This window comes from Erithacus rubecula (assembly GCF_903797595.1).
Source record: "Erithacus rubecula genome assembly, chromosome: 4".
Taxonomy (NCBI): Eukaryota; Metazoa; Chordata; class Aves; order Passeriformes; family Muscicapidae; genus Erithacus; species Erithacus rubecula.
In genome coordinates this window covers 6,266,459-6,290,829 of record NC_136686.1, presented here as the reverse complement: position 1 = coordinate 6,290,829, position 24,371 = coordinate 6,266,459, and the positions used below count along the sequence as shown (strand labels likewise).

Here is a 24,371-nt window from a genome sequence, read left to right as displayed (position 1 = left end):
GAACTGCTCAGCTGAGGGGAAGGGTGAGAAACTCCTTTGAAATGACTCTATTTTGTGTCAAAAACATACACCCTTTTGAGCATTATATGGTTTTATGGAGCAGATTTGGGGAAGGGACTTAGGGGGAGCCTGGGCTTGTGAAGAACTGGTTTGGCTGCTCCTGCCTGCTTTCCAAAACTGGCTGGATGTGTAAGGATCATGGAATCATAGAATGATTTGGTTTGGAAGGGACTTTAAAGATCCCAGTGGCCCCTCCTGGGGCAAAGCCATGCACAGAGATTGGGGGAGGAGACACTCCACTGCCTTGCAGCTTCTCCTTATTTGTTTGGATTGTGACAACATGATTTACTTTATCTATAAATATCCCTCTGGCACAGGGAATAATGCACTGGATGATGTTTTCCAGATGGTCTCATGTTCCTAGGTGAGGTGATTCCCCTGGCATCATTAGGAGAGGGAAGGAAACTGGGTTTGGAAGCTCACACATCATTGTGCAAGTGACCTAAAGTAATTCCACATCCCTCCCTGCTCTCAGGACAAAGCAGGAAGAGTCAATTCCCTGCATTTTATTGTGATGCCCAGGTTGAGACACAGCACCCTCAAAATCCACATCCTGCAAAAAAACTCTCAGGCACACAGGAGTCAAAGGCTTTTTTTTTTCCTGCTTTTTTGCCCCTCAGCCTTTCCTTCATTTTTCTTCAGAAAAAAAATGCTTTTTCTTTTAAGTGGGGGAGAGATTTGAGAATTAAGAAAACGGAAAACTTTGCTGCTGTTCCTTTTTATGTCAGGGTTCTGTTTGTTTGGGTTTTTTTAAATTTCTCACATTTATTACACCACAAGGAGCTGTGCAAGGCAAGTGTTTGAAGTCACCACTGCTGTTCCAAGCACCCAGTGTTTTTCCAAAGCCTTTGGATGGGGCAGCCTGACCTGGCAGCCAGTGGACCATGCCATGATTTAGCTGCCATTAAGTTGTGCTGGTGAAATGATCTGCCTCCTGTGGCAGGACAGGCAGGATCACCTTGGCTGCATTTTCCAGGAACCCCATGACATTTCTGCAGGGTGGGACAGAGGGGACAGCTGGAGTTGCAGAGCTGGGAGCTGCAGGAAGGGCTGAGGGCAGCATCCTGTGCAGGACCAAGATGTGTGCAAGGAGATGTTCTGTCCCTGCACCTGGGATACCCTCTGGACACACAGGGATGCTCAGGAGGAGCTGCTCTTGCAGGAATCAATGGGGTATGGAACAACCAGACCAACTCCCTGAGCAGACTCCTGTGGGTGGTGTTATCCCACAGAATCCTGTTGGATTTTCCACTCCAGAGCTGCGTTCTGGGGTGGAAAAGAACAAGCAGAATTAGCCAGGTGCATCATGCAGGTGTGCAGCAGCTTTGTGCTGACCACAAAGGCATAGGCAAAACCCTGGCCAGATTATCCAAATATGTTGTGCACATCCAAGCATGTTTTCTTTTGTGCTGTAATAACCCTATTGATTGGTTGATTTATTGGGTGGGAAAACAGTAGGTGAGCCAACAGGGGGAAACAAGTAAATGCCTCTGGGTGGCTGAGATCACACCTCTAGACCTCCAGCTGGGACACAAACCTGCATTCAGCACCGAGCCTGAGAGAAATAAATCCTCAGTGTCCAAAATTGGGAAGCTAGCAGCTGGAAACCAAAGATGTCCCTGTGCCTGAAATGTCTTGGGTGTCCTCACAGCCCCAGGAGAGCAGGAGGGGTCTCCAGTGTTATCTTTACAGATTAGTGGAGTATGTAAAGGCATCTGGTCTCAGTGACTGTGACAGCTGAGAGCACTGGGGAGCCCCCTTTGGAGCTGTCATGGTTCACAGCCTGGCATGCTGAGAGGCTGTCCCAAGTCAGCTCCTGTTTGCTTTAATTCCCTGTTCTTTTGGGAGCTTCTTCCCAGGGGTCTGCAGCTGCCTGCAGGGCAAACAGAAGGGGCTGGCAGCAGGTGCCATTGTTTATTCCAGTGGTTACCTTGTGCAGCAGCAGCACCGAGGTTTTGGATGGCTCTCCCTCCCCAGGGCTGCTGGAAGAGCCATTTCCAGCTGTGGGAGCAGTGGGGTGGCTGTGCCCTGGGCAGGAGCACCAGCCCTGGGCAGCAAGCAGTGCCTGGCCACAGTGCTGGCTCTGGAGCTGAACAGAGCAGAAGAACTGTAAAATAAAACACAGGAGAGGCTTTGCCTGGTGCCTGTGGTGTTCCTGGTTGGAGAAGAGCAGCCCTGGAAGTATTTAGGAGGATGCACTGAGAGAGACCAGCCTGGCCATGCTGCAGCTGCCTGCTGTTCACACCAGGAGCATTCCCAGCTCAGCCACTCTGGAAGGAGCTAGAGCTGCCTTTTTTGGGTGCCTTTGCTCACAGAGTACAAGGGCTGGAAGGAGGCTGGCACAGGGGCTCTGCCCTCAGCAAGGGATGGCTCCAGGGAGGTCTGGGCTGTCAGTGCTAGTTCACTGCAGGGAGGTTCCCACTGTCGCTGCTCCCAAAGTCAGATGTTCCATCAGAGACAAAATTGGAGCTGTGGCCCCTGCTCATCCTGCCATTTGCCACCTTAGACTCATTTGATGGAAACCTGGGTAGGGTGTGAGTTTCTGTGCTTCCCCTGGAAATGGAAACCATAGCTTGGGAAAGATCCTCTGGACTTCACCTGCTCACAGCACCCACGAGAGTGACCTCTCCTGACCATCCCCAAAACATCACTACCACTGTGCACAGCTCTGCTGCCTTTAGCTTCACTTCATTCTGGGTTCATTTTATTTTGGTTAACCTGCTCCAAACTGGCTGTTATTTTCTCTCTGGAGCCAGGGAAAGCAAAACCACGCAGGGCTGATGGAGGCTCTCAGAGGAGAGCGAGCCCTGAGCAGCTTCAGGGGAAAATGTGGTCACTGCAGTGTCACAGGGGTGGGACACAGCCACGGGTCCCCTTCACCATCCTGAAGGATGCACCTGCTCCAGGCTCTCCAGCCGGGAAAACGGAGTGCAGTGTGATTAATCCCTAATCCTAGGAAGTGTGATTAATCCCTAATCCTACCCGGCTGCTGTAGCCAAGGGTGTTTTCCCTCCTCCTCTGGGTTTAAGGCAGCCCTGCCTGCTGGCAGGTGAGCTCTCGCCTTAGGCACTGGTCAGGATTAAGAGCCCTGCCGTGTTTACCGACTCCATGGCTACTATGGAAAACCGCTCCGGTTTTCCTGCCCGCTCCTCTTTCCTTATCAGTCCAGGGGTGGCTAAGGATAAATGATTAGAGGTTACAGCAAATATTACACCCGTGGTACCAATTCTGCCTTTCAAATGGAAATCAAACAGAATTAAACTGACACAATGCTCAGGAAGGACGCTGGCGCTGTTGAAAGACCATTAAGCTTTAAGGAGAGGATGAGTTGCAGAAAACGTTCCGTAATTAACTCAGCCACCCACAGCCTGCTGGAAACCCGGAAAACCTCAGTAAACAGTCCTGAGAGTGAACAAAAGGACTCTATTTCACCAGTTAAATACTCCCTCTAAACTTGGTAAGTGCTGTGTGCTGGCATTGGTTGGCTCGGGGGGAGTGAAAATTTCCCGTGGACCTGTTTTTCCCTGGTGTTTTGGTGGGTTTGTTGATCCTGCTCTCATGCCCCATCCCTGAGCGGAATAAATTTCCCTGGGGATGAGTAGTTTCTGCTTTGCGTAAGTGTTGTGGGATTTTTGGCTCGTACAGCACCTCTAGCACCTGGCAAGGTCAGTGCTTAAGCATCTGCTAATCCTTGAGACTTGGGCTCTGGCCTCTGGCTCAGCAGTCTGGAGCTCTGCCCAGCCAGACCAGCACGGACCAAAGGGGGACTAAGGAGGGATGCCACCAACAGGGAAATCAGACAGGTCTGCTGGAATTCACCCAGACAAATAAAAAAAAAAAAAAAGAACCCTAGCAACACACTAAGAAGGCAAAATCTTCGGTGAAATGATATTGTTGTGATGAGCACGCAATGTACCCATGCCCATTCCTTCACTTTTTGCCTGTTTCACCAACTAGTTTTGGTGGCTCAGAAGTCTCAGCCAGCCACACACTACTTTCAAACTGGTACAGGTTTCATACCAAAATGGTTCACCTCCTTCAAGAGGAAACAGTTAAGTGAAAATGTTCAAATCCCCAAAGCTCCAGCACTCAGCCTAGACCATCTTCTTCTTGCATTAGCACATTGGAAGCGCAGCCCTGCATCCATGATGAGCCAGGCATGTTTTTTGAAAATGGACTTTCACATCTATATTTGTATTCCTAAATGTATTTTGCTTCCAGATAGCCTCTGAGTAAAGAGTAATTCCCTTCTGAAAAGTCATGAAGTGCTGTAATACAGCAAATATCCTTAAAGACCAAGGGAGGAACAAAAGGTTTACAATGACCTTTATTTGTTTAGGAACACAGCAGTCAGTTTGGTCTAAGATGTCCTCAGTGTTTTTATTCACCTCCACACACAACGGTGGGCTCAGTGTGAAGCACAGAGCATTTTGTTTCATGCTGCACTCATGCAGCTGCTTCCCTTCCTCCAGGAAAACCCCGCTTTGTGGCCGGGAATGGCAACATCAGTGCGACAAGAAACAAATGTTTACAAATAAATGTAAACAAGGGGGTGGGGACAGTCAAATGATGAGCATTTGTAACTTGATCTTGGTCATCAGGATCACCTGATTTATGGGAACTGGCAGCTCTTACTGACCACAGCATTACAAATTTGGGTTCTTATTAGTAGCTATGAAATTTGTCTATTGCTGTAATTGATGAAGTTACTTTGGGATTTTCCAGTGATTCAGGGCTTTCTGGCATTTTTTACAAACTGGGGTTCTGGCAGGAAGAAGTGACTTTTAATGAGTATTGAAACTAAAGGGAAATATGGTGATTTAAATAAATTATTTAATTTAAAATACACAAAAATTTTACAAATTGGACATTTTCTGTGTAAACATTTTCCCTCCTACTCAAAACAAGTGCTCCTTTTGAAACAGCATTTGAATTTTGAAAATAGTTAAATCTATTTAAATGTGATAGAAATTAAAATTATTTTATTACACTTTACAATCTGATCCAACCCAATTTGACAGTGATGATTAATTCAATACTCTCTAACTTTGGGCTTGGGCCAGGGAAAGCTTTTGCAATCTCAGGCTCCTACAGAAAGGGACAAACAACTACTTCATCTCCATGTACTCAAGTGTTTCCAGGTCTCCCTGCTGCCAGCTGTAGTTACAGGGGAATTGCCCTTAGGGATTCTTGGAATGGGCAGAAAGCTGAAGCAGAGACCTGCTAGGCCATTATTGTGCAGAGCAGGGGGCTGCTGGCCTTTTGTCTGTGGTAGAACACCTCACTTTGGGTTTAAATTATGTAGCAGCCATCCTGCTTTCTCTCTGAAGGTACCACAGTGTTCCAATTTCCCTCACATCACATCTCCATTATTAATCCACTTGCTGGACATGATGTTTATTATCACGCTTGACTCAGCTGCCAAAATGTATCAGAGTGCATAAACCAGGGCTGGTGCACGCTGATCAATCAATATTATAATGTCCTAATGCCTCTAAAAGGATTTATCTGTTTCTGCCAACTTCATTTTTTTTTAAAAAAAGCTCTTGGTAGAGGCTCAGGAACTTCATTCCAAGGTGTGAGCGTCTGCTAGCAAAGCACCCACTGGTTTTATGCTACTTCTTTCCTCTCACAGAAACTTGATCAAGAAAACCTGGGAATGGGAACACATTCCAGTGCCAATCCCATGGAGGCAGACTGGGAATACCAAAAAAGGCAGGTGTTTTAAGGGTCTCAATCTGCAATCTGGCTCCTGGCAGGGGAGCACCAGACAAGGGCTGCTGGCTGCATCACAAAAGGGTTTGATCTCTTTGCTTTTCCAAAGAGAGGGGAAACTTCTATTTGGCTAAAACCCAAGTCAGAAGAGACAGCAAAACACCAGCTGAGGCTGAAAAGGATGCGGGAGGAGAGCAGGTATGAGTGTCCTTCAGCCCAGCCAGGGTCACCACCTGCAGCACCCCAGGACGAGCTGCTCCCTGGCAGGACCCCAGGAGGAGCTGTTGGATGGAAAGGCAGGAGCAGGGCTGCAGCAGAGCCCCTGTGCCTGCAGGAGACTGCTCTTAGGCAGGAACAAACAGCCCCAAGGGCAAAATCTCTCCTTGGTTATACCCACTGACCACGCTGCGCCTTGCAGCTCTGTGCACATCTGAGCTGAACCTGTCCAAGGTACGTGAAACATCTGGGAGACATCCTGCGAGGGCTCAGCACGTGTGATATCTGGGAGACTGCTGGCTGCCCGCCTCCCTGCCATCCCCTGAGCTGTGTGCGTGTCCCCCCTGCCCTGCCATGTCCCCAGCCCTCTCCTGACACAGGACGGTGCAATCTAATCACCGGTGGCAGCCACACCGCGCCCTTCCCCTTCCCTCCTCCCCGGAGCCCTTTACTTGTGCCGGGCTGGCAGAGCAGCGCCGTGACTCTGCTGCTTTCACAGGAATGAATCCTGTGGGAGCTCTTGCCAGCAGCAGGGCTCAGCCCTGGCCAGCAGCTCGCTGATTCATTTGAAGCAGGGACGAGGAGGAGCCGTCCGTATTGTCACAGCAATCCCTCCCAGGTCACACTGGAGCCGCCTCACCGCCTGACAGATGACATAAGGAGCTGCTCATCAAACCAAAACGGGACCAAAAGCTTGGAAACTGTTTTACTCAGGCGATTGGAAGCTGTCGAACTAGTTCGGAGGTAATGATGCTACTGCTCTGACGGGTGCTTTGGAGGCTGATTTACACCTTGTTATGCTCTCTACGGGGACTCGGGGTGGATTATTTGCTTCCGACACCCAGATTTGGCTCCTTCAGACCCCGTATGCTCCAGCCCAGACCTGTGAGTGGTGCTGGATGGCATCCTTGGAGTACTGACCTCCCCTTCAAGCTTCAGGAACTGATGGTAAAACAGGCCAGTGGCACACGTGTGATCTGAATTCTGCTAGCTGGATCCATCTCCATGTCCAGAAACTAAGATTTCATCATCCCTGCTGTAGTAGCCCCATGGGACACACATGCTGGCTTTGGCACTCTTGCAGACAGAGGTCTGGGCTCCAGACCCTCCTTCTCCACTTTGTCACCTTCCCACGGGATGTCTGCGTGTGGCAGTGCTGCAGGTACTGCGCTTGCCCTACGAGCCCCCACGATCCAGCTGCTGAATGCTCCCATGGGCTTCACAAAGCCCGTCCTGCCTCCCACTGCATCCCAGGGCTGCTCTCAGTCCAGGGACCAGACAAGGAATGGCATCCAAGCAGGATGCTCCAAGGAGGACAAGCATTGACACCTTCGCTAGCAGCGACTCTCTCATTAATTTAAATTTTGCTCGGCTGCACAGACAAAAATATCTTGAAATCTCTTTTAACTTAAAATTTGATTAAGACCTGCTCTGATAAAAGAAATAACACATTATTGGTGGGGAGAAACAATTTCTGGTTACTTGATGGCGGGGAAAGCGCTTTTGTTTGAAGCGGTGTCAGTTCTGCGGTGGAAAGGTTTGTCACAGGTACATTTGTAGCACATTAGTAATACATAAATACCGTGGGATTCAAAACACAGGGCTGCAAGGCATCTCTAAAGAACTCGTGTTCAACTCTTGTTTCAGGTAGGATTATCTCTGTCCAAACCATTCTTGATTATCACCTAACCTGCTTCGCAAACTCTCTGGTGATCTTCCAACGCAATTTACTCCACCCTATAGCAGTCCAGCCGTCGAAGGCGCTTTTCTAAATGAAAGCCCAAATTTCCTTTCTTTGTTCACGCTCATTAAGAACTTGTTAAGCAATCATTGCCAGGAATAATTTAACAGCAAAGTTCCTCCTGCTTGAGGGTACGTTGGAAACTTGCTTTGCAACACGTCAGCAGCTCAGGTACGGGATTGCTTTTTTTTTTATTATTATCTTTAGTTGTTTGTTTTTTAACTAAAATTTTCTGTTTTTCATCTTTAGTGGAAAGCTTTGTAGATGATCTCAACAGGTGTGGGAAGCCTCCGCCTCCCCCTGCTCCTCCTCCTGTCCGCAATTAGCGGCCCCTGAGGTCGGGATGTCTCTGCCCAGGGCGGGTCACCCCTGCGGGACAACAGAGGCGCAACTGCTCGGGAAACACCAACTCCTGCCAAGTGGGAAGGACCTAGCGAGATGGGGAGTAAAAATCCCTAGGGCAATTGTTAGTGGGAATTGCAAACCCCGGAGCGCCCGGCCGGCAGCGGCAGTGCCGGGGGTGGGGCCGTTCCGCCCCGGGGCTCGGGGAGGGGACAGATCCCTGCCGAGGGATGGACCCGACCCGACCCGAGCTGTCCTGAGGGGCGGCCCCGGGAGGGGCAGCTCGGTCCGCTCCGGTTCGGTCCGGTCCGCTCCGGCGCTGCGGGACGGAGCCGCGCTCTGGCCGAGGTGAGCCCGGCGCTGCGGGGGATGCGGGGCTCGGCTTGTCCCGGGTGTCCCCTCGGGGAAAGGGCTGCTTTAGCCCGGGGGAGGCGCGGATCGGACCCTGTTAGCGCCGGGCCGGCTCCGTGCGGCTCAGCGCTCCCTCCCGGGGTGTGGGGCAGCCCCGCTCGGGTCTCCGCACCGCTGTGGGGTTTTGTGCCACTGCGGGGACAGTGGCGGAGGGGAGATGAGGGTGGCAGCTCGCACGTCGTGCCCACCTGTGCCGCAGGCTGCGAGGGCTCCATCCTGCCCCAGGATGGTCCAGGAAGGTCCGCGAGGGAGTGGGAGGGCGACGAGGAAAGGGTCAGCTGGGAGGGAGAACAGCGGAATTCCGCTCTGCCAGCGGTGACTAAGAGGTCTGGCTTGGCCACGAGGGTGGAAAGACATCAGAAATGGTGAGCGGGCAAGGTGCAGTTGGCTGCCGCGTTCCCGGGCAGACGTGCTCTGGAAAACGTCGGAGTCTGGACAGGGATAAGGTCAGAGGAAGAAAGATGGAGATTCACAACAGAACTGTAGGAGAGCGGGAAGAGGGCACCTACGAAAAAGGCATAAAAAAAGCACAGAACTCCTGTAACTGTAGTAACCTAAAACTATTATTGCTGCTGCAAAAAGACAAGTTTAGAAGCTTTGGCTAAAAATGAACCATCCTGGTTAAGCGAACATGTTGCTCTCTAATGCGTGAGAGGTTTCTCAGAATAGACTGGATGTTTCTTAACTCTGAATAAACCGGTGGATTTGCGCTATTATCCATGGGGTTTGTTGCAATGGAAGCCAGAGCAGCAAATCTCAAGAAACTCAAGTATCCCTGCATTTGGGTTTTGTAGCAACCCCAGCAGCATCTCGGGTCAGTGGTTCTGTAGGAGGAAGCACTGGCTGGTGAGGCACCTGTGAACGCCCTTCTCTTGTTCGTGTGCCCTGTTTGGCAACACACAAATGGCCATTACCCTCGAGGGCAGCAGTGTGTGAGCTTGAGTCAAAAACAGTCTGCGTGCCACGTTTAGCTTCAGGTGTGCAGTTTAGGGAGCAGCTGTGCCTGTGCCTCAAGGTTTCCTTCTCGTGGGATTTCTACTGACTCTAGCCAGTGGTGGCTCTAATGAGGTTTTTCCTGCTCAGGGATATCATTGTGCCAGGTTACCATGCACTGACGTTTAGAAGGATGCAGCTTTCTGGATGCCTGCTGTAGAATCTTCCTGTGCTAATTTGTCTGTCTCACCAGCACCTGTGCCACAAGGAAGAACATTCAAACTTTCAGCAGAAACAGCTTTTTGCTGCTTTAGCTTTAGTAAGGCTGGTCACAGCAGGTTCAGAGGAGCACACCAAGGAAGAGCCTGAGGAGGGAGGGAGTGGGGCCACATCCTTCAGCAGCAAGCAGACATCACCTTGGCTTTGCCATCAGCAGATTCTTTGGCACAAGGTGCTTATGAGTAGTTCTTCCATCTTATTTTGCTTTGTTTGGTCTCTAGGATAGAGAGGAGCCTTTGTGCCAGTCAGTCACATAAGTTCCCTGTTTAGAGGTGAGACCAGAGGAGCTGGATATGCCTTGCTGTCAGTGCCCTGGTGGTTTGCATCAAGTTGCAGTATGTGATGGCAGGGACACTGGGGACACCCCTCTTGTCTTTACTGGCAGTCTCCAGTAAATCAGTGTAGCAGTGCTGTTACTCAGCTCCCTAAAAGTTTTCCTGGGTTTGTCAAAAACTTGGGCTGTGTCTTTTGGCTTTGTGGTTCCGTTTTTTGTTCTCATCATGGGGTGTGTTTTATCCTGATAAAATTAACTAAAAATAACTAAAACCTCAAGTTTCTGGGTTGTTCAGGTTCTAGAACAGATTTTCTTTTGGGTGGTGCTTTCTTTCAGTGGGAAACAGGTGATACACTACCAACTCACTTCTTGTAACTCATTTCTTCACTGTCTTTACTGACTTGTACAATTAAGCTTGTACCTTAACTTGTACCTTAAGCTGGAGCTGGGTTACTCTGCCCAACAGTTTAAATGAGGTCTGGTGGAACTTCACATTATGGCAACCAACCACTCCCCTGTCAGTGAAGGATTAAGTGCAATCATGTTTATTTAGATTTTTTCCCTTAGAAAGGAAAATGTTCACACTCCCTTTTGAATAACACCTCCTGTCTGTGCAAGGTTAATGTATCCCAATCTTTAGTAAGTTCAGCCTTGCAGTTGTGCTGTCAGACAGGAAAGTACTTCCTCAATACTTGTAGGAGGAAAGTTGTGAGACAACCTCAGATCCTTGAAGAGATTTAGACATCAACTTCACTGTAATTTCAAATCAGAGGTGACACTTCCTGCTACAGTTCTAAAAGACTTGCTCCTTGGTCTGTAAGAAACCTATTCCAGAGCAGCAAAATAAACAGAAGCCCCCTAAATCCATGTAAAGTCTGCTGTTAGACCATCTTGCATTGTAGTTAGCAGTGAAACTATGAAGTAACAGAATTTTCTGACTTCCTGATCAGGTGGAATTCTGGCTTCTGTGTTCTCACGGTCTCCTCAGATGTGCCACCAAAGTGCAGCTCTTTTCTAGCCATGTATCCTCTTGAGCTGTGAGGGTTAAAACAATGTTTAGTCTTAAATTTTATACCCCAGCACATAAGAGTCTGCATGGCTTCCTACAGAAACACAGTAACAGGAAACTACTGTTTGGAAGCTGTTGGTGCCACGGAGCTGTATCAGTTTTCCAGCTCACCCACTGCTAGCATCTGTCCTTTTGTTTCTTTGCCCTTTCCAGCAGCTTTACACAGCCAAATTCTGCCATTACTTTCATTTTAAGTATTGATGAGGGGTTTATGTAGTTGCTTCCTGAAAACTAAAGGCTGTGTGGTACAAAGCTGCTCCTTTCAGTTAAAGAAGATTCAAAAGATGGACTACAAAAAATAAGTGCTGGGAAACTTTTCTTGACAGGGTACTGAGAGTGATTCTCCTGTGGTTTAGGGTGGAAAGTGATACCAGAGCTTACTCCCCTGTTGTGCAGTTCCATTTTCTGTCCTGCCTCACAGCTCAGGGTTTGTGGGTTGCTGGTCACCTCAGATTCCTGAAGCCATCCTTCAATAGCTTCTGCTCCCCAGTGTCTCCTCTGCTGAGCTCAAGGGCTGTGGCAGAGTGGGGAGGAAGGTGTTGAGCAGAAAAGTTTTGGGAAATTATGCAGCTGCCATGAGAAGTGAGGGGCCCACAGCCCATCCTGAAGGGGGTGGATGAAGGTTCAAAAAGAGGAAAATGAGCTGGGAGGCAGCTCCCACATCACTGGCATGCCGTGCACTGCAGCAGGAAGGGCTGCCCAGCTGTGCAGTACCTGCTGCTGGGGCTATCATGGTCTGGCAAGTACCACAAGAGATCACAACAATTTTTTTTTCCAAATACATTAGTAGCAGAGAGCCAAGGAGACTCTCATCCTTTATTGCATGTGAGGGAAAACATTGCCTCCAAGGATGAGGAAAAGGCTGAGGTTATAATTTAGGTGCAGGGTGTGTAAGAAACCAAGGCATTTGAAATGTGGTAAGGACAGTTCCTGGTGCAGCCTTGGGAAAGGCCCCTTGATTCCCCCTTAGGCTGTGGTAGTGGGAATGTCACTGCAGCTGCTCCCGTGCTGCCCATAGTGCTGGGACAGGACCAAAGGAGCACAGAGTGCTGAGCCCATCTCCCTGCTGCAGTCTGCCTCATCCTGAGTAATTCTAGAGACTGGCCCTGACCACAGCTCTCCACAGCACGTGGCAGCAATTCAGAGTATCACTTCCAATTCTGCTCTTGGCAAACATGCTGGACTGGAAAGAACAAAGGGGTAAAAGCAGAAGGTGCAGTGCAGGGCAGTTTTGACTGGGTCTTTGGAAAGAAAGAACCCACATGCTTTGCTTTGTGCAGTCAGTAGTTCTAGGAGGGTTTTTTGTAATTTGTTCTTGATTAAAGTTTTGAAATCTTCAATTTGCCACTGTGCTCAAAAGGAAAAAAATGACTGTCTGCAGCTGCTCTGAAACACAGTGACTGGGAACTGATTTATGTAAACTTTCAGCAGCCAGTTTTTTTGGGTTTTTTTTTTTTTTAATTTCACTTAAGGGTGCCTTAACACCAAATGTATTTGCTGGGGATTACGCCCACTGGTTATTTCTAAATTGCCTGAGCTCTAGATCCAAGATTAGTAGGTTTAATTTTGGTGTACCAAATGTTATTTAAAAGTCTGCCTTGACAATTGTGTTTTTATTCTAGTTTGAGATTTTAAGATTTTGTGTGTTTTCTTGTGATTTAATGTTTCCACTGGCTTTTAAAGGAAAAGCTTAAAAAAAAATAAAAATCTGGCATTCTGGGGAAAAACAAAAGCAAGGGTGAAGCCTGTTGGAGGGTAGGAATGGAATTACAGATTTGACCTTCTCCATGAAGCAGCAGCAAAAAGACTCTGGATCTTTTCTAATGTTAATCTGGGAAAATACCCTAGACTCAGTATCAGGGACCATATTTTACAGATCACTTAAACCCAGTGTTTCACCTACCCTGTGTAGAAATGCCCTAAACTTGTCTTATATCACCTGGAGTGGGTTGCAGCCCTCTAGAAAAATTTGGGATGGATGTTCTGTGCCTTGCTGAGCCAACAGCACATTGCTGCAGCTGTGGGTACCCAGCCCTTGGGGCTGGGATGGGATGGGCTCTGGCAGTGTGGGATAGCTGGAATTACTCCTGGGATGTGGCACACGGTTCTGCACAGCAAGTGCCGCACGAAAGGGACTTTAAAAAAACAAACAAGTTTATTCCTTGCTCTGTGTGGCACAGGAAAAGCACTCAACAGGTCAGTCCCATGGAAAGTGCAGCCTGGGTTTGGTGAGGGAGGACCTGGCTCTTGTCTCTGGCTGCTGTGACACCTCTTTGCTCCCAAGTCATCTCTGTTGTCACAGCAAAGTCCTAAAGCGCCTCTTTCTGACAGGGCCTGGGAACTTACTAATGTTTGCTTTGCATTTTGGGCAGGCACAAAGCACTGCTAAGGTAAAATAGGAACAGATTTCAAGCAAACACAGCTGCATGTTTGCATTGGTGTGGCAGTCATTCCTGTGCTTGTGGTCTTTCCTCTTGCTTTGTTTCTTCCCTTGAAACTGCTGGATGGAACCTCGGGGCTCCATCACCATCAGCTCTTGTGTAGCTCCTGATGAGACTTCATCAGAAGTGATGGGAAATAATGGAGCTTTTCCTCTGGCTTCAGAGGTGTTTGCAGTACCCCAAAGGACCCTGTGGTTTCCTTGCTGCTTTCACTGCTGTTGCTGAAACACCTTTTGGAACCTGCTGCTCCTGTTAACTGTCTGAGATACTTCTATATTTCTCTCCTATCAAGCTATGGAATGTCTTTAAAAAAAAAAAAAACAAAACAAAAACAAGCCAGATCATAGCTATTTCCATGCTGCTTGTGAGGGAGAAGTACTGAGGGAGCAGTAGTGTTCTTAACTATTCTCCCCCCCTCCCCAGCTGGGCTTCAGTCAAGCTGTTCTGTGGAAACTAAAACTTCAGGAAAGCTCCATATTTATTTTGTAGTCAAAGTTTTCTGCCTCGGATTACTGAGGTAATCCCCCCCTTTGTTGGGCATCTTCTTGGGTTGGTTTAGTTGCAACACAAAGCCTTGCTTTCTGGGAAGTCTTCACAGGTGTGTGGCAGTGCTGGGATGTCCCCATCTGCCTGTTCAACTGGTAAAGAGCCCTTTGGTACATGCTAAGGAACTGCTTGGGATAAGCTCTTGACAGGTTTAAGCAAATAATAAAATATGGGATGGGAAACCATCAATAAACTGTTGGCAAGACTTCTGCATTCAAGTAAATGATGACAGGGCACTTGGGATCATTTGTCTTCCTTCTTTAAAGAATTGGACAGGTAACTTTTGGAAATTGAAGTTACCACAAAGGGAAGGAAAATAAATATATGAGTCATTCAGTAAGTCAGTAATCCTCACCACCTAGTTTCTTTTATTACCAGTTTTGTTTGCACTAGTGAAGAACAGCTCACCAGTTGGTAATCCAGCATTCAAATCCAAGTTTCACCTTTACAGAAAGAAAAAAAAAAAACCTTTATATTGAAACATTGCAAAGTACTCTGAGGCAGAAACTGCAGGTTTGGAGAGCCAGGGACTGCAGGGCTCACCTGTGTGGAAAGGGCTGTGATTCCAGCTGGTTCCAACCAGTTCCAAACTAGAAAAACTCAGCCCATTGCACACCAAAGCTGCAATGGTCAGAGCAGCACCCTCTGCCTCTGCTTGAACATTTTTAAGAAAGGGTGGAAGCTGCTAGGGACAGGATGGTGGGGTCTTGCAGTATGGACACAAAGTGTGTGTCACCCCTTTAGAGTCCAAGGAAAGCAGAGAGTCAGGAGGGAAGGGCAGCTAAGCTGGGGGTGGCTGCTCCCACCAGGTGATGTCAGGTAGTGTAGAAACACTCCAAAGTGGCCAGTCTGAGAGGCTGAAGGTGTCTTGGAAAAGTTATAGAATAATAAGGCTTTTGTTCAATAAAGAGGGAAAGAAAATGAGAGAGGGAAAAAATTCTCAGCAGAGAGTTTTCTTCTTGTTTTCAACTGAAGAGTGATTAGTACGAAATGGAAAATTCTGTTATCAAGCTGACCCATAGCTCTCTTTAGGAGGCAAAGTATAGTTCTGTTACATTATTCACATTTCTGGTTTGTCTGGCAGAACTTCTGTTTTTACTGTTGGGTTGTATTGATTTTATTTCTTTTAAATTATGCAAAGTTTTATCAAAAGATAAACAGCGATTAAAACAGAGGAGACACTAAAATGTTCTGCATCTTCCAAATAATTTTTTAATCTTTTCCTTCAAAGGATATATCCTTTGTGAAATACTTCTGAGTTTTTAACTTTATTAAGAGCTAGGCACTTTTGAGAAAAGTATTGTCACACTAATGACAGTGCCTTTCAATTGAACTGTGTGTTTACACAGCTTATTTTATGTCATGGCTCCTGTCCTAGGGCTCATGAAGGTTAGCTGGTATATGGGTGCTGTTCCTCAAGGGTGGGGCTGGGGATGCAGAACTGGCCAGTGCAGCAGAAGAGGACCATGGAAGGATCAGGAATGTAACCCTGCATCCTGGGAATTGACTGAAGGATGATTATTTTCTCTGTGCTGCCTGAGAACTCTCCTGTGCCAGGAGCTCTCATGTTGGGGGCATCCAGGACACACAGTCAGGAGTTAAGTTCTGTAGGGCTCTTTTTTCCTCCTTGTTATTTTCCTTGTTTTATCTCCCTCCTCCCAAAATGTGTAGTCTGGGAAAGCCATAGTGCAAAGCAGATTCTTGTGGGAAAGTGCAGTTATCTATCTTAATCTGATATATGCTGGGGACAGCTCTGCCTAGGGCTGATGTGTCCTCAACAGGAGAGAAGAGGGAAAGCAAAGCTCTCCCCATGCTCTCTTTGGAGGGGATTTATGAACATCATCCCTTTAGTCCTTCATAGATACTTCAGGTTTATCTCTCTCAAGTGATCATGACCATTCCCTTGTTCACTTGGCTTGTAGTCTCTGGTTTTTGTGTTATAACCATTCCTGGAATTTAGATGAACAGGGAGAGTCCAGAAGAGAGAACTGCAGGAGGAAGTCACTCAGCTGCACCCTGCCATTACAGCCCAACTGAGATCTTGACATTTAAATTTGTGTATTATGATGAAGCCCAACAGCATCCTGTAATGTGCTGGCAGAGGTATGAGAAGTATAAAACACTCTTCAAAGTGGCATCTATAACCAGGGGGAAACTGAAGTAGGCATGTGAAGTCTGGCAAGTTAAATATGGCAACACCATGAGACCATAGAAAACACTGTTTGGAAACAATTTCTAAAAGATAGTAAAGCTGTCAATATTATTAATCCTTTTGGGTTTTGTTTTTTCCAGTTGCAGAAGGAGCATGAAGCCTGCCATAGAGGCAGAAGGTCGATAGATTGGGAGTTCAGAGATCACTTTGAAACAACCCAGAATTAATTTCTACATCTGGCTACAGGTAAGAGGACCTTGGAGATGCTGGGCCCTGTTGTTGGTGAACAGAGGAGGGCTGGTGGGAGATGTGATGGTTGGAGTCTGTCTTGGGCACAGTGGTCTTGAAATGAGAGTTTTCAATTCCTGAAGAAGTGTTGAATGTAGTCACAAACCTTCTACCTTGGACTTCCAGACTTTGGTCTGTTCAGGTCATTGATTGAGGCAATCCCTTGGGAAGCAGTCCTGAGAGGCAGGGGGTACAGGAAGGCTGGATGTTCCCCAAGAACAACATCTGAAAGGCACAGGAGCACACCTGCCCAATGTGCCATAAGACAAGCCAGCAGGGAAGAAAACTGGCCTGGATGAACAGGGAGCTTTTGATTGAATTAAAAGGAAAATAAAAAAAATACCAACTTTGGAAGAAGGGGCAAGTGGCTCAGAAGGATTCCAAGGGTGTCATTGGGTTATGCAGGGAGAAAGTCATAAAGGCCAAAGGCCCAGCTAGAATTTAGTCTGGCAAGTACCACAAGAGATCACAACAATTTTTTTTTTCTAAATACATTAATAACAGAGAGCTAAGAAGACTCTCCATCCTTTATTGCATGTGAGGGAAAACATTGCCTCCAAGGATGAGGAAAAGGCTTGATGCCTTCTTTGCTTCAGTTTTTAAATGAAAGACAAGCTATTATCAGGGTCAAACCCTCTGAGCTGGAAGATAGGGACAGGAGAACCCCCCTGTAATCCAGGAGGAAACAGTGACCTGATGCTCCACTTAAAACTGCACAATTGTGGGGTCAGGTGGGATCCACTCAAGGGGACTGAGGGAGCTGGAGGACGAGCTCACAGAGCTGCACTCCATCATTTGCTGGCAGCCCTGGGGAATTGGGAAAGTCCCAGATGACTGAGGGTTAGCCAATGTGACACCCATCTACAAGAAGGCTGAAAGCAGGATCTGGAGAGCCTCAAGTCCATGAGCCTGACCTCAGTGCCAAGGAAGGCTGTGGAGCAGATCATGCTGAGCATGACCACACGTTCACAAGAGACAGGTCCTGCTTAGCAAACCTGATCCTACAAATTTCTGACTAAGTATAGCAGCATTACTGACAATTTTCCCTTCATCTTGGGCTCCTGCTTATTGTATTCAGGAAGGCTGATTGCAACATAATGATGTTGCCATGTCTGGCTTATCTGATTTTCTGTTTGTGGCCATTAATTAGGTACGTCATTGGTATGCTCAGTTGCAAATAACAGAGCCTGTAGATGCTTTTTCTGGACAGCTTCAGTGAGATGGCATCATATCTGTGGCTGCTTTGTGTACAGTGGTCTGGGAATCAGCAACTATCAAAACTGCTGTATCATTTCTTCCCACAGTCTGTTTGGGGTTTTTTTGTTGTTTTTTTTTTTTTTTTGTAGAAACTTGCTAATCTCATTCTCTGACTCTTTGCTGTAGCTTGCTTTTAATGCAACTTATCCCACTGAGTGTCTATCCAGCATTTCATTACAGCTATACAAGAGGGTGTTTATACTGCTTGCTTTTATTTCAGGAGAAAACTTAGCTCTAAAACCACTGTAAGTGAATTGGATATTGCAGGGTTCATTCTGGAAAGATGAAGTCATGACAAATATAGAAGATGCAGTTAAAGACAGGTGCCTTAAATGTCCTCTGTCTTCAGTTGCAGTATTTTATTGGTCTAATATATTCCATTTAAAATATTTGCTCTCCTCTTGCCTTAAATATTAACATATTCTTGGTCTGCTGTCCTCTCTGGGTTCAGGAGGAGGAGCTCTAAAGCTGTTATTAAAATGCTAAAAACTAATTCCCCTAAATACTAGGGAATTTGCTGGTCATGCTTCCCTGTTGGGCACCACTCTGTGTTTCTGTGCCTAGCACACTGATTAGTCACCTACTAAATGCTGTTATTGTCAAATCTCACCTCTTCTACTCTCATTAGTAATGTAAATATGGAGGAAATTGAGATATTCAGCTGTTTTCTGATGGGTCCCCAAAATTCTTCTATCAGGCTGCATGTGATGGGTGATATTTATTGTTCCAGACCCTTAGCAGCTACCTAGGTATGCAGCAGTACTTTGCTGGACCTTTCCCCTTCTTCTCTGTTATTTGTTACCAAATTTGTAGCAAATTTACAAACACCCCCTCAGGTGTTTTGCAGTTCCTATGTCCACGTATTCACTTGAAAGAACATCACTAATCTCAAGGGTATTTGGTTCCTTACCCTGAAGACAACAGGGGCTGGTGCAAACACTTTTTCCAAGGCTAACCAGAGAAGTGTTGCTGTTTTTGTTGATGTACCTTCAAACACAGCTTTTTTTATTTTAATGTCATAAAATAGTTGAAGTCTTGATAAAAATACACAACACTAACAAGCAGTAATAAAACAAAGAAAGAAGTGAAGCTATGCCACAGTGTACTTGCATTTAGCCCTTGAAGAATGGATGTTCATGACAAATTCTGGTTGATCTGCTTTGCTACCCCAGCAGTACTTTCCTTAAACTAAGGATATTTTTAGTGCCCAGAACTGCAGGAATGGCCACAAGAGGGCACAGCTATTGCTTGAAAACATTGGGATCAACCAAAGCATCTGCCCAGACTAAGATGCAAAATCATCTCTAACCATTTCTCTGCATGTTCTGAGGTGCAACAAAGAATTGCATTGCAAATCCATTTTAGTTAATATATATTGTGTATCTACAGATACATGTATATTTGCTAATAGTTAGATCATCCTTTTGCAGCTTCTTTCCTGAAATTTTCTGCCAATTTGCAGGCCTATCCAGCTTCATAGGCTAAATCTCTTAATTACTTAGGTATAAACTGTATCAATTAAATCCTAGAAGGGAAACAATAGCAAAGTCCTTATTGACATGCTCCATTTATATTCCGTTTTTGAAACAACACATCTTGTTTCAACAACATTGCACTTCTGCAACAGATATTCCCTGTCATATCTGATCACCTCTGGCTGAAACACTTGTTTTTACTTGGTATGGTAAGATTTAGGCCTGGAGGTTTTGAGACCTTCTGCAGAGCTCTGAGAATTACACAGTTCTAATGTAATTCTGTAAAAACAATCCTAATTGCTTTCAGTGCAAAGTGAGAATGGAACATTTCATTCTCTGACATCACTAAATACTTACCCTTAAAGAATTTTTGCAGTTCATTTCTTCCATTTGTTGCCACTATTTGAACTGTCATGTGGATCATATGATGGTTTTTAGGCATATTACTCAATGAAATTTTTTTTCATATTAGAAAGGATTTGCCAGGTTTCAGGACTTCTGTTACAATTTGAAAAGTTAAAGATTGGAGGGGAGTGCAAGATGCTTGTTTTGGCTCCATGTAATTGGCTTCATGCATAATTCATGTTGTACCATCAGTCAATCATTCAATTATCATCTAGTTTGGATTGTTTCCCTTTGTTGTTGTCTGTGATTTTGCTACCAAGCAAATACCAGTGAAGCACTGTTAGTCATGTCAGGCAGGAAATCACTTTGCTCAGGGCAGGGTGCACTAAAAGTAGGTGTGACCATGTGCAGATCCAGCAGCAGGCTGGTGGCAGTCCTTGCATGGTGGAGTTACAGGATCATCTGTGGTGGCAGCCCTGTGTCTGTTTCCTTTGTTTTAACCCTTTTGTGCTTGGAACAAGGGATCCGTGGTGATATTTAAATATCAGGGTTTTCATGGTGCAGTGAGGTGTATCTATGCATTTTGCTGTTTTACTTTGGACACATTTTTGGTTTCCATAACTCAAGCCCTGTATTGGTTAACTTGGCTTTTCAATTTAATAAACAAAGCTATGAAAATGTTAGGCAGCATTTTGATGAAAGAACCTGGGCAGAAAAGGGCCTGGTGGTTCCCTGGACCACAAGCTGACCAGGAGGCAGCAGATGTCCCCACAGCCTGTGGAGCATGGCCAAACCAGTCTAAAGCTCAAAGTGTAACAAGAGTGGGGTTCCAATTTCCTCCTTTTTTTTTTTTTAATTACCTTTTAACCAACTGATTTGCTCACAGTGTAGATGTGTGACCTTTGTATCAGCTACTCACTAGAGGTGACTGATGTCACATCCTCCCTTTTTCTCTCCCGTTTGCTCAACGTTTCTTTTTCAGAAGAAGGAACTGCCAGACCATAGAGTTGTAGGCATCCTCACAGATTTAACTTGTTAAACATCTATTCAGCTGAGCAGGGAATTCTGTGATGTGTTGAAAGCAGGGACAGGTGAGTTTCATGCCTTCTCTACGGCACCGGCTCTGTCCCACCAAGGCTGTGCCTCTTTCTCTTCTACAGATTAGAAAATGATTTACAGGGTTAACCCAGCTTGGTGTGGGGGATGGGGAATATAAAGGGTTGGAGTTCAGGTTAGGCAGAGTGGGCTGGGTTTTGCTGCCTGTAGCACTGGCATTTCCGTGCAGGAGGTAAAAACCTTTTGGGGATCCAGAGCTGATCATTTGTCTATGTGCCAGCTGGGTTATCTGTCCCATTTCCTGCATATTTGATTTCCTCCTCACAGAGTTTTTTGCATATGTGTCTCAAGTTCAGAATGACCTGAAGTTCTAGAGGGTGACAAATGAAGTTTCTAATGGTGTTCCCAGAGTTTGTTGTGCATCACTGTGAAGGTGAGACACACTTGTGAAGAAGGCTCATACTCTGCTGCCTTGTCTGTCAGGTTTTTTCTTTCCTTCCCTTCAGGCTATCTCGGGAGAGCAGGCTCTGGCTGGAGAGAGAATGTTCAGGATGCCCAGCTGCCTCCTAAGGCTGATCAGGGTGGTGCTGAGCCACAAGCCCTGGGCACTGTTTACCCTCATCTTTGTGTTCGTATCCTTCGCCTACATCAAGCTGTATTTGGGCATCTGGGAGGACCCAGAGAGCAGAGTCCCCACCTATGGCTCGTCTGCTGAGATCAGCTGTGCTCACTCTGTGCCTTCTCCTCTCAACATCACCCGTGGACGCTCTCCTTCTGCAGGAAATGTGTTTTTTGTGGAGACCTCAGAGCAAACTACCCCAAGTTACCTGTTCTCATGCTCAGTGGAGTCAGCAGCCAGGACACACCCTGCATCAAGGGTCATGGTGCTCATGAGAGGCTTGGCCAAAAAGAACACCTCCTTACCCAAGCACTGGGCTTTCTCCTTGCTGAGCTGCTTCCCCAATGTGGAAATCCAACCCCTGGACTTGACAGAGCTCTTTTCTGGAACACCTCTGAAAAGGTGGTTCATGTGGCCTCTGCGGCATTGGGAGCCTTATTTTTTACCTGTCCTGTCTGACGCCTGCAGGATTGTCCTCATGTGGAAATTTGGTGGCATTTACCTGGATACAGACTTCATTGTGCTCAGGAACTTACAGAACCTCACCAATGCCCTTGGGATTCAGGATTATGATGTACTGAATGGGGCCTTTCTGTCCTTTAAGCCCAAGCACAAGTTCATGAAGCTCTGCATTCAGGACTTTGTGCAGGAGTACAATGGCTGGGTCTGGGGGCACCAGGGCCCAGAGCTCCTAACTCGTGTCTTCAAGAAGTGGTGCCCCATCCGGACTATCAGGAGTATGCGCTGCAGAGGTGTGAGGGCTCTTGCCCAAGAAGTTGTTTATCCTATTCCCTGGCAGGAATGGAAGAAGTTGTTTGAGGCAGTCAATGCCTCAGAGTTTCACAAACTCCTTAAGAACACCTATGCAGTGCACATATGGAACAAACTGAGCCATGGGGCCAAGTTAGAGATCCCCTCCCAGGCTCTGCTGGCTCAGCTCTATTCCCAGTTCTGCCCTGCCACCTATGCAAAGATGAAACACGACTCTGAACTGCTGTCAGGGGCTGCAGTGTGACCTGTGGCCCCTTGGCTGCAGGGATATTCCCCAGACTGAAGGAAACAGAGTGCCTTTGACCTTCCCCAAAGCTGGTTTGTAGACCCCAGAGCAGATGTTCTGTGTGACAGCTCTGTGGCTTTGTGCCTAATATCCCTGGTATCTGCCTCAGATCCTCTGTGTTTCAAATTTACAGCAGAACCTGAGTTCAACCTCTCTTGCTGTCCTTCGTGTGACCTGTTGCTGCAGGGAAGGTTGAACTTGTTCATCAACATCTCTCAGCTGCTCCTCTCTTGGTGTTCTCAATGGCTCCTCCTGTGGATCCCAGGCTGAGCAACCCCTTGTGGTGTTTCAACAGCTGTAGGGACCCTTGGCTTGCTCTCTGTGGAAATTCTGCGTTTGTAAATCACTGTCAGGCAGTGCCAAAGGGCACAGTTTGCTGAAGCTCAGAACAGAACTTCCTGGATGGCAAAGATCCTTTAAGCCTGTGGAAAAATATGAAGAGTATATTAAAATTGCCTTAAGAAGCAGAAAACATTTTAAATCCTTGCATGGCTCTGTGTGAAGCTCTTCAAAACTTCTAAAGTGAGAAAAGTTCAAATGATACTTCCAATTCCACAGGAGAGGGATGACTTTTCTGGGACTCCTCAGGAAAACAAATAATTTCTTTTAGGAAGGGAAATGATAAAGATCCTTGCTCTGTTGAAGTGATTCTTGTAGGATACCAACATCTAACCAGCCATTGTCACACTCTGAAGAATCTCAGCGTTGCCTGCTTCTGCAGTGCTGTGAGGCCAGTTACATCCCTTTCATTGGAATATTGAGCCCGTTGTGCAAGTCCAGAATATGACCTGCCCACACCAACAGAAGGACCGGGTCCAAGGTTCAGAGCGGTGCTCCCAGGGACAAAAGTAAAAACTCGGAAGCACATGAAGGTGGGAAAAGACCTCCAGGATCATTGTGTCCAACCTTCAATTCAGCATCACCATACCCACTAGCCTTTATCCCAAAATGCCATGTGTTCTCATTTTGTGGAGCACTTCTAGAAATGGTGACTCCACCACTTCCCTGGGGAGCCAGTGGCACACTGCTTAAGCACTCTAAATTTTCACCTCATATCTGAGCTGAACCTACTGTGGTGCAGGGACTGCTGCATCCAGCCCTGGGCCCAGCACAAGAAGGACAAGGAGCTGCTGGAGCCAGGCTAGAGAAGAGACCCCAAGGGATCAGAGGGATGGAGCAGCTCTGCTGGGAGGAAAGGCTGAGGGAACTGGGATTGTTCAGCCTGGGGAGGAGAAGTTTTGGGGTGACCTCACTGTGGCCTTGCAGTGCCTGAAGGGAGCCACAGGAAAGATGGAGAGAGACTCTTGACAAGGGCCTGGAGTGACAGGACAAGGGGCAATGGCTTCACACTGGCAGAGCAGGTTTAGATTGGATATTGGGAAGAAATTGTTCCCTGTGAGGGTGGTGAGGCCTGGCACAAGTTGCCCAGAGCAGCTGTGGCTGTCCCTGGATCCCTGGCAGTGCCCAAGGCCAGATTGGTCAGGGCTTTGAACAACCAGGGATATGGAAGGTGTCCCTGTCCATGGCAGGAGGGATGAAAGAAGATGATCTTTAAAGTCCTTCCAACCCAAACCGTTCTACTGTCCCTTTTTTCCCTGGTAGCAGAGTTCCCCTTCTCCTGTCCCTGTTCCCTGGGAGCAGAGCCTGACCCCCCTGCTGTCCCCTCCTGTCAGGGGCTGTGCAGAGCAATGGCCCCCCCGAGACTCTTTTCCTCCAGGTTAAACACCCCCAGCTCCCTCAGCCCCTCCTCATGAGGGCTGTGCTCCAGCTCGTTCCCTTCTCTGGACACTGCAGCCCCTCAATGTCCATCTGCAGTGACAGGCCCAGAGCTGGACACAGCGCCTGGGGAGGGCTCAGCAGTGCCAGGACAGGGGGATGGACAGTCCCAGCCCTGGTGCTGTTTGGCTACACCATTGCTGACTAGCCCAGGTGCCACTGGCCTTCCTGCCCCCCTGGACACAGCTGGGGAGCAGCAGCTCCAGCCCTTCCCTGCTGGGCTCTGCCAGCCACTCTTCCCCAGCCTGGAGCTGCTGGGGGCTGTGACCCAGGGGCTGGAGGTGGCACTGGCCCTGGTTGAGCCTCAGAGATGTGAAAC

General features: G+C 47.3%; 2 protein-coding genes across 5 annotated transcripts in view; one reads left to right on the top strand and one right to left on the bottom strand.

Moving 5' to 3' along the window:
• Window positions 1-24,371, bottom strand: part of LOC306801299 (dynein axonemal intermediate chain 7-like) — a 253,256-nt gene that overhangs the window by 8,317 nt on the left and 220,568 nt on the right. Inside the window, exon 1 of one of the 2 annotated variants that reach the window (XM_079304248.1) lies at window positions 8,674-9,942. The exons of the other annotated variant lie outside the window; for it this stretch is intronic. Within the exon in view, the coding sequence (XP_079160374.1) occupies window positions 8,674-8,842 (169 nt within the window). The 5' untranslated portion in view covers window positions 8,843-9,942. Of the gene's footprint in view, window positions 1-8,673; window positions 9,943-24,371 lie in introns of those variants that run through there. 2 annotated transcript variants of the gene reach the window in all.
• Window positions 5,397-22,876, top strand: LOC306801301 (lactosylceramide 4-alpha-galactosyltransferase-like). Of its 3 annotated transcripts, XM_079304251.1 has the most exons (4): window positions 8,192-8,422; window positions 16,320-16,425; window positions 20,527-20,635; window positions 21,107-22,876. In XM_079304251.1, the coding sequence occupies exon 4, from the start codon at window positions 21,143-21,145 to the stop codon at window positions 22,232-22,234; it is 1,092 nt and encodes a 363-aa protein (XP_079160377.1). In that variant the 5' UTR covers window positions 8,192-8,422; window positions 16,320-16,425; window positions 20,527-20,635; window positions 21,107-21,142; the 3' UTR covers window positions 22,235-22,876. The 3 variants fall into 3 exon arrangements, with proteins under 3 accessions (XP_079160376.1, XP_079160377.1, XP_079160378.1); XM_079304250.1 differs by lacking the exons at window positions 8,192-8,422; window positions 20,527-20,635 and adding an exon at window positions 5,397-7,903; XM_079304252.1 differs by lacking the exon at window positions 20,527-20,635.

Excerpts from the sequence above, each read along its gene's own strand:
- LOC306801301 (XM_079304250.1), top strand. The coding sequence starts at position 21,143 with ATGTTCAGGATGCCCAGCTGCCTCCTAAGGCTGATCAGGGTGGTGCTG.